The sequence below is a fragment of the Perissodus microlepis genome, chromosome 1, assembly GCF_051167445.1.
Source record: "Perissodus microlepis isolate ML-2025 ecotype Zambia chromosome 1, ASM5116744v1, whole genome shotgun sequence".
Classification (NCBI taxonomy): domain Eukaryota; kingdom Metazoa; phylum Chordata; class Actinopteri; order Cichliformes; family Cichlidae; genus Perissodus; species Perissodus microlepis.
The window spans coordinates 4,459,126-4,471,756 of record NC_140461.1 but is presented as its reverse complement, the minus strand read 5'-3'; the positions used below and the strand labels follow the sequence as shown (position 1 = coordinate 4,471,756).

The window sequence follows — 12,631 nt, the reverse complement described above, 5'->3', positions numbered from 1 at the left end:
GTGTCAACACTCTCATCCTCATCAGATGAGAATTGCTCAAAATCAGGGTCCTCCTCAACACAATCCTCTGTTTCTGACACATTCTCTTCCATGTCACTGTCAAAGGGTTGTGCCAAAACCTCAGTGACAGTAAAGCTTTTCCCAGAGGGCATTTGTTTTAGAGAGCAGTGTACCAAGAGCAAGGATTTAGAAGCCTGTCATGGAAGCTTTTACAAGTTTGCTTCCCCCCTAATTTGCATGAGCAGTCAATGTCCTTGTGGGAAAGTCCCGGCTACCAACGCATGAGAAATATCAGTTCTAATTGAACAGGTGTGAGTATAGTAGGTCACACATGCGCCGCACGTGAAAACTCGCAAGCCGTACCACAAGAAGTATCAAAGTTCTTATGTTAATGTTTTCCTTCCCCCCTTCATGTATCAACTCTGCACATGCAGGTGTAAGGACTTAAGGTCACAAACACAGGCAGACATGCTTTACATAGCTAAAGCAACTTGGGTCAAAAGGAACAAAATGTGCACAGCTCATTGAAAGACATATCACAAAGAGTTTATGCTTAATCTGTTGTCCCCATACTGAATGTCTAGGCATATGATTCCTTGTGTTATGTCCCACCAAACCAAGGTGGAGGCAAAGGCAGGGAGGAGACAGCAACACCAGACCATCAAAATTAATGAAGGAGAACAACAGGAAAGTTAACAATTAGGCAGGATTTATTGATTGTTTGCCTTGGCAGCCAAACTTAACAAAAATAAAAAGGTGGGGGAGGATGACTGGGCGGTTGAGCCAATTCAAAGAAATTAATAAAACAAGAAGAGGTCAATAGTTTCCCTGGGCCTAGATAAAATAAAGTGCAAACCAAAAAGGCCTATCTAGCTACTCGACAAAAAGGTTAGTAAATTTCCCCTTGTGGGACTAATAAAGGTATATCAAAAGCATACAAACGTGGCATCAACCGCATAACCTAGTGTGTCTAACAGTTAAAAACTCTGCAGCCAGTATATAGGGTACCCCAGCTTACCTGTCCAACCTCCCACCACACACTCTGTCTCAACATACACAGAAGCCTTCACATAAAGGTTTCTCATGAGTCAGAAGCCACCAGCTGGTCAGGGAGGCAGCTATTACTGCTATTATTGACACCACAGTCTTTACTGATTCACAATGTTTAATATAAAGAAACTTAAAAGCAGTCCAAGTACAATAGAGCATAATAATGTTCTTCATGCAATCAACATAGCAGCCTCTTAAAACACTAAACTAATGCCAGATGAGTTTCATTTAAATCCCCGATTGATATGCAAATGAGTATGTGACAAAAGAGCAATTTTCTGTTGTTATACCTCTGAGCTCTGAAAGCAGGTGCAGTAGAAACACTTCATCTATCATCTGTCTTATTCTGGCCTTCCTTTCCCACATGACTACTTCAATTTTCACTCTCAGAAGTGCTCCAAAAGTTAAAAAGGTTCAAATGCGTTATCATTATATGTTACATGCTCTGGTGGAAATATAAACCCCTTGCCACAAACATTCTGTCTATTCTAATAACAAGAAAACATCAAAACTAAAGTGGAGCAGTTAAAATCTTCACACTTCATGCTTTCATATACATTGCTTGGTCTCGGTTGCTCTCTTACCTGATGCACTGTTGTATACATGAACTTAATAAAAAATAATTTTTCAATGTTATACATTCCAACAGGACACACATGGGCACTTCTTGAGGTATTGGTAGTTGTGTGTAAGCTAGGTGCTGTTGCTATGATTTTCATTGCTTGTCTTAGTAACGGAGGTTTTAGCCTTTCTCATTGACATCATAAACCACAGGAAGATGAAGAAACCTGCATGACACAAAGAAGAGAGAGAGGAAAGCAAATGTTTAGACTGTATACAAGAGATGCAATGAGGATTCACATTTCAAAATGAAAGCAGTAAATGAACTATGTGTCAGGATCTGCAGGATGGAGAGGTGATTAGAGAAGTGGAAACAGCTGGGGAGAACAAGACATGGCTGAACAGAATCATAACAGAGCAGAACAGAAGAAAAACTCAAGACAATCGCATGAATGGAATAAATACAATGTGCTCAACACAGTAGTTATGGGAAGTTCGGCTCCTTTCAAGGAGCTGGCTCTTGTGGCTCCCAAATGGCTCTTAATTTATTATCATCTGTGGCCTCATATTTTAACCTTATTTGGTAAATATGAATGTTTTATGTGTTGATAAACACTTTTGCATTTAGTGTTTTTGTGCGAATCCTTATATTTGCCTAATATTGTGTATTTATTCTGTTACAAAAGCAGGCATTCTCACTTTTGTCTGGTATTTTAATCCAACTTTTTATTTTAACACAAAAACAAAACACTGCAAACAAACCCACAGAACAGAAACAGAACCACACTCAGTAGCCAAACAGTATGTCCTCAGTGCAGGTTGACATTCAGAAATATCTAATCCTGAATCCTGAAATGCTGATACTTCATTACCAGCATTTCATGTTGCAGGATCAATTCCCATACAAAAATATCAATATCCAATTTGATTAAACTTTTTTAATTTCTTTTTTTTTTTTTTTTAATCATAAATATGAGATACAGACAAAAGTAAACTCGGCAATTAGCGGGATAGTCGACAATACCCTGTTAATAGAAACTACAATCGCCTTCCGCCTCTCATTCATGTGCGTGCTACGGCTCCGCAAGAGTGTGAGCCAATGAGAAACCTGAGGCACAAAACATTAGACCAATCTTGATTTTGTTCACAGATCATAACTTCATTTACGTTCAGCATAGAAATTATGCTGTGTGCGATGTATGTGGGAAGACAGTTAAATACTGTGGCAACACAACAAACCTCATTTTTAAAAAAAGTGGGGAGCCAACTCCCACTCGATGGGAGTCTGATGCTTTTGCTCATGACACATCACCACCGTCCAGGCCTCTAAAATCATCCCAGATTACCAGCTGGATCAAATCTGAGATTTGACCTGCAAGGTTGTCTGTGAAGGTTCTCAGTCATCCAGGTCATCGTAGTCAAAGGAGCTTGCAAAGAAAAGCGTCTGGACTTCTTTAAGTTACTTGAAGACGTTTCACCTCTCATCCGAGAAGCTTCTTCAGTTCTAAGGTCAAATGGTGGAGAGTCCCAGATATAAATCTAGTGGGAGTATCCCCCCACAGAGGGACAAAAGGACCCCCTGATGATCCTCTAATCGCCTGAGCCAAGGTGTGAAACTGGGTGTGGGTCCCAATCAGCCAGAGTTTCGGGTGTGTTCATTGTGAAACCTGGCCCCACCTTATCATGCGAATTCCTGAGGTCAGATGGCCCAGGATGTGAGTGGGCGTTAAGGCCGAAGAGCCACCTCCACAGGACAAGACTCAGCAGTCCATCTCCATCTCCATTATGCATCACATAAAGGACACTCTTTCGAGGATGCCAATGTTCACATTTTAGACAGAGAGGACAGATGGTTTGAAAGAGGAGTGAAAGAAGCCATCTATGTCCACTGTGAGCGACCATCTTTGAACAGAGGCGGGGGTTTACGACACCAACTCTCTGCCATCTATAATCCAGTTTTGAGATCCCTTCCCAGACGCCTTAACGCCCACTCACATCCTGGGCCATCTGACCTCAGGAATTCGCATGATAAGGTGGGGCCAGGTTTCACAATGAACACACCCGAAACTCTGGCTGATTGGGACCCACACCCAGTTTCACACCTTGGCTCAGGCGATTAGAGGATCATCAGGGGGTCCTTTTGTCCCTCTGTGGGGGGATACTCCCACTAGGTTTATATCTGGGACTCTCCACCATTTGACCTTAGAACTGAAGAAGCTTCTCGGATGAGAGGTGAAACGTCTTCAAGTAACTTAAAGAAGTCCAGACGCTTTTCTTTGCAAGCTCCTTTGACGACCTGCAAGGTTACTCGGGTTTTTCATATCCGCGTGAGCAGGGAAGACACTTGGACATCAAGGCAGTGATGTCTAACCATTCCTAGGCTCCATCGGAATTTTGTATTGCCTGCTGGGTAAGACTCACGGACCAGAGATTGGAACTTTTTTAAGAGAGCTAAACCACAGTTCCTGTATATGGGTGCTGGGCCTGCATATCAGTAGCTGTAGTTTATGTTTGTTTTGTTTTTAAGTTTAAATTCTGTGGTTCTCCAAAAACAACTCTAATGCCCACCTAAAAGAGTATTTCCCTTACAAAATGATATAAAAAATAGTTTTATTCAATTTATTTCAAAAGAACGTAAGAAAAGTAAGAAAGTACAAAATTTCAAAAGTTAGAGGTGTGTGTGTGTGTGTGTGTGTGAGTGTGTGTGAGAGAGAGAGAGAGAGAGAGTTAATAAATTGTAAATGACCTGCCCATCTGAATTACTTTCATGTCCCAAGAGGCAGCAAATTTGCAAATCAGTGCTTTTGGACTAATATCAGCACAGAACTGAGCTTAACAAACAAAAAAGATTATACGGACCTTGAAGTGAGTTCAGGATGCAGAAGAGGTAGAGGCCAACAATGGTCAGATGGCCAAAAGAGAAGAAGACCAGGACCCAGGTAATGCCGAGCAGAGTCATGACTCCCAGCAGGGTACAAATGTCTTTCTTTGCTTTGTCACAGTTACTCTGCCCAAACTGATTGGCCAAATATGAAATGACAAAGGAGATAATATACAATCTAAAACAGATAAATGAGTTTGAAGAGTCCATTTTTACTCATTTTTAATAATGGGTATGTGGGGGATTTTTTTTATTGTTGTTGTTGTTGTTGTTGTTGTTGGTTTTTTTGTTTTTTTTTTAATAAATGACCACAAAATATAATGCATTGCTCAAAATAATTAGAGGAACAATATACCGCAAAAATTTTGAAAAAAAATCAATGCTGATGTGGACTGGTTAATGTGTTAGGAGAAAGGATGCCATGTTGTTGGGATAAAAATAATACTATCAACCTACACTGGTCTGAATTCACAGAGAGCCCAAAACTTAAAGTGAAAAATGATGCCACAGGCTGGTTCATTTTGCTGAACTTTCATTGCCGCAACTTAAAATGGTATTCAGTAGTTCGTAGGGTCCTGTGTGCTTGTACGTATGTCTGGATACATTGTGGCATGCTCCTAATGAGACGATGGATGGTGTCTTTCGGGATCTCCTCACAGATCTGCACTAAGGCATCACTGAGCTGCTGGACAGTTGAGCTGTAACTTGGCAGCATCGGATGGGCCAAAACATAATGTCCCAGAGGTGTCCTGTTGGATTTAGGTCAGATGTGTGTGGAGGGCAGTGAATGTTATCAGTTCCTTCATCCTCAGGAACAGCCTGCATACTTTCACCGCATTGTCATGTACCCGGAGAAGCCCAGGACCCACTTATCCAGTTTAGGGTCTGACAAGGATTTTATCCTAATACCTAATGGCAGTCAGGGTTCCTGTTAATTTCATTAATATCAAAGCAGCTGAAACTGAGTAACACTCCCTCTGCTACTTAACTGACCTGGGATATTGATCTGAAGTTCACTTCATCAAGTTAAATCTCCTAATTAAAAAGTGTTCCTTTAATTTTTGATAACCCATCATACAGTTTATCCTTTAATAGGAACAATTAATGTTAAACAAAAATGAACAATAATGATGACTAGAGGTATTCCATAGTGTTCTTATGTAAAACTCCCAGCTGATAAGACTAATTTAATTATTTAGTTATACTAGTTATTTGAGTTTTCACAGGACATATTGACAGAGAAAACTTCAATTTTAATAGCAATACAAAACTGCCCCGTACCTCTGTGCTTTTGCGTAGAACCCAAACACATCTGATTGTCGTTCCAAACATGAACATGTTAAAGAGGAACACCAAGCTGAATAGTCCCACTGTAGTCCCCATATTTACAGTGTTATTGGTTATATAGCATCTAAAAGAAAGGGAATGCACATAATACATGTTTTGGTCTCTCAGACTGTGAAATTTAAAAGTACATTCTGTACTCCATAGAGATGTGATTGCAGATTTCTAGATACATGTGGTTAAATATATCAGAAACTACTCAGTATCTCAGCTTTGTCAAATTAGATGCTTGGTGAAATTGAGTTTGGTGCCCATATACCAACATTTATGAGTAAATATGATTTACATTGCCCTTTTGTTGGAGTTAGATGTGTCCAGAGAGACAAGACCATAAAAGCCTCTGTCTATGATCACCACCACTGACACAATGACTGCTGGAACACCTGAAACACAAGAACTGAACACTTATTCAAATTATGATAATAACAGCTTCATGCTTAAATTATTCCACTCACCCCATCCCACCACGCTGAGTTTGAGCAGATATCTCTTGATGTAGATGTTGAAGACTTTGACTAAGAGAAGGTAGAGGTGGAATCCCTCCAAGGCCATCCAGAAGAAAGTGGCCAATAGAGAGTAGTGAAGGGCAAGAACCATGTATAAACAGACCCCAGTGGAGGACACTGCTGCTACTGTGGAACTTAGCAGGAAGTGCAGGTTGAGGAGGATCAGTGCAATCACGAGGTTGATGTGGACCCTCATAGAAACATCTTCTCTGACTTTTCTGGCAAATACAGGAGATGTGATTCATGGTAAGTGACAACTTTCATGTAGATTATTTGGTCAAATTTTGTTTGAAATAAAATTGTCACCGTTGCAGGGGGAATTGGGCCTATCCCAGCTACGATAGGGTGAGAGGGAGAGTATACCCTGGACAGGTCAGCAGTCTGTCGCAGAGCTAACACATAGAGACAGGCAGCTATTCGCACTCACATTCACACCTATGGGCGTTGTCAATTAACACAACGCCACTATCTGAATGTCTTTGGACTGTGGGAGGAACCTGGAGTACCCGGAGAGAACCCACGCAAACATGCGGAGAACTTGCAAACTCTATCCGGAAAGGCCCCTTTCAGGTGGTTTAATTGGACTCAGGACCTTCTTGCTGTGAGGCAACAGTGCTAATCACCGCGCCACTGTGCTGCCAAGAATGTCATCAAGGAGAAAAATAATTACCTATTTGTGATGAAGAGCAAAACAGTGATGACCAGGGTAAAAAGAGACAGACTGCAGCCAATCAGAGTGATATATGTTAAAATCTCCTGGTCTTTAGGTGATGGGGAAGCAGGAACCTGTGGAGAAAACCCACGTTCACATTATTTTGCAGCATCCCCATTGAGAGTTGAAATGAAAACCAAAAAGAGACAAAAACAATAAAGAGCTGATGTAGATTAGATGGGGACAAATCAATGAACCAATAAACAGTTGGTGAGAATATTTGCACTAACAGAGCAACAAAGGACAATTTTAGTAAGAGACGACAGTTATAAGTCACGTAAACTGGACAAAGGCATCTTTCTATTTTAACATAGAGTAACATTTTGAGCATGCACTGACATCAGCAGCATGAAAATCTTGGGCCACCACCTATTTCTTTATATTTAGCTTCTAAGGAGACCGACTTTCTTATATATTTTTAATTAAATTGTATCTTTGTTACTAGCACCTTGTTGCAAAAGCACATAATTCATTCCTAACTCTTTAGTTAAACCTGTGGCAAATGTAACACAGGTTTAAGGGCACTGAATAGTATATTTACACCAACAAACTGATCCCAAGCTATTAGCAAAAAAATGGCATATTTCAGCATGGTGTGGTGCATTCTTAAAAGAGGAAATTGGACTAAAGAAGTGGCAGGCCAGTATCTGAAAATAATGTCCTTAAGAAGTAGGACAAAAAAAGAGGAAGGACCTGACACAGGACAGGACAGATGCTTCTTGCCCTTCAGGCGATCCTTCAGTTTACAAAAGTGTCATAAGAAATTTTGTGAGTGGACAGATGTCTGTCTGTCAAGAAGCCATTCCTGAGAAAAGGCTGGTGTATGTTAAATTACATAAGAACTATACTAAAAATCAGTGTCAACATGGCTTATGGAGTCATGACATTTTTTGGCTCAATTGTTTTTAAAGTGTAGGAGGTCAGGAAAGAGGTACAGTTAGCTGAGTGCCTGCAGCTAACTGTAAGATACAGTGGGAGCTCTGTCACGTTGACATTTCAGCTACTGGTGTTGTGAATCTTATCAAAGTTGATGTTATTATGAACACAGTAAAGGTACTGTCAGATTTTGGTCAGTCATGCAATACCATCTGTTGACTGTTTCATATTTCAGCATTAACTCCAAGATACTATAACTACACCAGAGTACCTGGATAGAAAATAAACACACAACATTATTGAAGCATTATTATGGGATCGTCCTGACAGAGAGTGGAGCAAAAGGAGTCAACATTTAAAAAAAAAGTATTGATGCATGCTCAATCATCCAGGGAAGTAAATCCCAAAAGGTTAATTCTGTTCATCTGGACGTAGTGTTGTTAGCGGAAGAAAAAAGAAATCTCCCACTAAAAACGCTACGTACAGATGAACAGAATCAACCTTTTGGGATACAAAAAACAGCTTTGAATGTCCTACAAGAAACTATTCTTTGAAAACTTGAAAACTGCTTAAAGGAATTACTAGAAAGTTTGATGTGAGTTTAGGCTGAAGGCATAGCAAATATTAACTGTCAGACTCTTAAGAATACAAACGCAGTTGTTATATAAAGAAATGGTGGGTGGCTCAAGGCTTTGACACAGAACTGTATATTATTATTGTCATTATTAGCAGTAGCAGTAGTTATAGTAGTATTTCAGTAGAACTACACTTAAGCGCCACAGTTTTTTGATAAGTTGAATAAAAACTTTAAAAAAGTGCTGATTTCTTTCATGGAATGTTTGGGAAGGACTACACGTTGATATGTTTGTTATATTTGTGACAGTGTCAGTGTAATTCATGATAAGAAATAAATATTCCTTTAGGTTTATTTGTGTTTTACTTCTATTTTTTTTTTTTTTTTTTTATGAATATGGTTTTTGGAAAAAGTTTTAGCCTAGATGGGCCAGGAACCATACTGGGCAAGTTCGGTGACCTCGATCTACAACATAAAATGTAAACAAAAGAGAGAGTATGCACAACGCTAAATTAAAAATCCTGTAACACCCTTAAAAACACTTGAGGGTCGAAATGTTGACTTTCGAAGTTTTTCAGTAAATGCCCTATAAAGGATTAAAATAATCAAAGTTAGCTTTATTTAGGACCGGACTTCTTATGATGGTTAGACTTGGGAACAGATTAAATTCAGTGAATGTCTTCACAAAGACAGAGAAACACATCTGTGTTTTTATGTTTGCCTCTCCCACACACACACACACACACACACACAGCGTCACTACTGAGGAAAAAATAGCACAGAACAACTTTTTCACCAAAGCAGGAGAAACACATAGTTAAACTATGTCAAACTCAGCATGAACCTGTTGGATTGTTAGTAACACACCTGCCAACTGTGAAGCAGATCAGAAAATGGTTGTTAAGATAAATGAATAGAGATTTCATATTTTATTACTGAGGTGTTTGTCAATATTTTGTTGATGACGTTCCCATCAACTCCCAAATTCCGCTTTTTAAGATGAAAAAGTTCACTCCTACCATGAGCACAGCAAAGTATGTGAGATGATCACAGGAACAGGTGACATTATTCTGACCATGTGTCCATAGGGTAATGCAGCTATTCTCACTAAAATCTGGTAAGTCAAACAAAGAGATCAGTTATACACAAGATGCTTCTACATCCAAGTCAGATCAGCTCACCATTGTAATCTTGAAAAAACACACAAACAACAATGACTCCGGTTTATAAAATAAAGATTTATGTTAGACACTAATGTTGATGTGAAGCTTGGTTACTCACTGCGTGTTGTGAAGTTAAAGAAGTGGCACGAGGGTTTCTGGGTTTTCTGTGTCACAGAAATATTACACGTTTACATGCTTTTACTATACATACCTAATTTTTGAGAATTTGTTGAACAAAATATAAAATATATTCAATAATATAATGTTAACAGGCAAAAGTAGAGTAAATGATAAAATTCAGAAGCATTTACATTTATTTTCTTGGTAAGGTTGATGGTGATGTTGACACGCTGCTGTAGTCCTGATATGTTCTTGCCCTCCACACTCAGGCCAACCAGTAATCGATCATACACTTCATATGGGGATCCTAAAATACTCTACAGTATGATACAAATTCATCAGTTGGTTTTCACAGGAAAGATTTATGTACGCTTTGTTGTCTATTCTGAAATGCATTCATTATTATTTGCATCATATTTAAAGGTGTTGTTGATTTTTCCCTAAAGAGCATCTATTTCTGCACAGTTGTTTGAATATGCCACTTCCTTGTTTGTAAAATATTACAGCCTGTGTGAAAACTGAACTCTTAATATCTCCAAATTAAAAAAAAACTGTAAAAAATAATGGTAAATTGACTGGTTCTTATATAGCACTTTTCTACTCTGAGTACTCAAAGTGCTTTATATTCACACTTTCATTAATAATCAGTTTCATATTCCATTCACACACTTTATACAAGCACTTTTTTCTACATAAGTGCTTCTTATCTAACTATCACACTCATTCATATTCCGATGGATACATCAGAGAGCAACTTGTGGTTAGTATGTGCCCAAGGACATTTGGCACACAGACTGGAGCAGACAGGGACTGAACCACCAACATCAAATTGGAGAGGTTCCCAAAGGTGTCTTTAAATTTATTAGCTCAGTATTAAAAGTTTATAAACTAATGCATTGCTACTCATCATCAGCATTTTTAAAATACATAAATGACTGCACTCTTCTATCACTTGTGGTGAAAACATGGAGATATTCTTTAATACTTAAACATTAGCTCATTGAATCATAAGGTATGAAGCTAAGTACAAACATATCATTCCTCTAACAGTCTCCCTGATTTGATAAATCATGCAGACAATAACATACTGGACATAAAATTCCATCAGTGGAGTCTTTCTTTAATCACTAAAAGAACTGTATGTGAGTTAGTGTTTGCTGGGAGAATTGCTATTAAATAGCTTTAAATAATCTCATTATAAAATAATAATATAATATTGAGGATACTGTGCACTTAAAGTCAGCATTTCCAGTGTATATGTCTAGTTCATATGGTCTGCAAACAAAGAAGTTTAATTACTATTGTAAAATCTGTACACATGTGAAAAATCTAAATTTCATAAAACATAATCTACTCCCTGACCTGGTTTGTTTCAGGCCACTTGAGCTTGAGGAACACGATTGTGTTATTCTGTCCAGGATCCAGTTCTCTTGGCAGCTGAACGCTCACTGTGCTGTTGGGAAGAGGCTCGTATGATATGTCCTATATTATCGACACAATGCCAAAAACAAGAAGAAGAAACATTGCATGTGAATACTTGTAATAACACAATGAAACTCTCAACCAAGGCTGATGGATATGAGTTTTTTGTTGCAGAAAAACTAAAATAATGATCTGACAGTGATTATTCAGAAAATGATTAAATATATTTTAGCATCTAATCTTGAACTAGATGACAAATCAGTAAGATTCATAGTCTTTGAAGCAGCAGCAAAGTTTAATCCGTAAAGCAAATGTTGAGATATTTCATAGTATAAGTAATAATATACAACCTGTATTGTTGCTTATGAAAAAAATAAACATGTACACTGTTTGTATCTTTTTTTTCCCAATGTAAAACACTCCATCTTGTTTTCTTTACAGTGTTAATAAATATTTTAATATAAAAAAAAATCATCATTAGAGTTTTTTAAATACCTCATTATCACTCGCATAAATGTCAAGGCCGTCGAACATGTCATTGGGTTCATACTGGAGAAAAACAATATTGTCATAACACGTTGCTAAATCGGTCCCGTTTATTTTTTCTTCCTCCATAAAATCTTCTAGCTCCATGATCGCGCTTGTGAAAAAGGACAAGTAAATATTAGCATGCATCATTTTGATTCTTACAATAATTCTTATGCCATACTATAAACTATCTTAAATATCTTAAAAACTCAACTCTGTGTTGTACTCCTACATACATAAAACGCCAAACAATTGAAATAAAAAAAAACTATGCTCTCATTTGGAATGAAAGTGTTTACTTGATAGTGTCATCATGACTTCCTTTTTCCAAAATGTTGTCTACACAGTTGATACAGCAGCAGGAATCACCTGTAAAATAGCACACATTTTCACATTTTCACTACATTCAAGTAATTAATTTAAACTTTGGTACATTTTTATTTACTGTATTACCCAAAAACAAAGATGTGTGGGTGAGACACTTCAAACTTAAAGCATAGAAACAAGCACTCTAGATCAATATTATAGTTCAATTCAATTCAATTCAATTTTATTTATATAGCGCCAAATCACAACAAAAGTCGCCTCAAGGCGCTTTTTAGGAATATGCACCTTATAGGATTCTACCTTCATTCTGACACTGGGGACACATTCTGACGCAGGAACCTGGACCTCCTGAACTTAGATATTGCATTGTGTTGCAGTCGTTTGTTGAAGGAGGACATGCAGAGGGTTGGTGTGACACAAAAAACACCAGCCACCAGAGAAGCCAGCACTTCATCCTGTGAAGTTGACGGAATTCATTTGAAACAGTATCTGTGCTTTACAACCATTAGCAGGCTATATCAAGGAAGAAGTTCACCCTTCAAAGCAACTTTAACGTTTAGTAACTTT

The 12,631-nt window shown here is 38.2% G+C and overlaps 1 protein-coding gene across 1 annotated transcript; it reads right to left on the bottom strand.

Annotated features, from left to right (window-relative positions):
* Positions 1-847: 847 nt before the first annotated feature.
* LOC146393174 (adhesion G-protein coupled receptor G2-like) lies at positions 848-12,096 on the bottom strand. Its single transcript, XM_084927361.1, has 12 exons — positions 12,037-12,096; positions 11,705-11,849; positions 11,150-11,269; positions 9,979-10,104; positions 9,786-9,831; positions 9,524-9,618; positions 7,013-7,128; positions 6,292-6,560; positions 6,123-6,219; positions 5,774-5,903; positions 4,471-4,627; positions 848-1,838 (listed from the first exon to the last, which is right to left on the bottom strand). Exons 2-12 carry the CDS (start codon positions 11,840-11,842, stop codon positions 1,744-1,746), a joined length of 1,389 nt encoding a protein of 462 aa, XP_084783487.1. The 5' UTR covers positions 11,843-11,849; positions 12,037-12,096; the 3' UTR covers positions 848-1,743.
* Between the last annotated feature and the right edge of the window lie 535 nt (positions 12,097-12,631).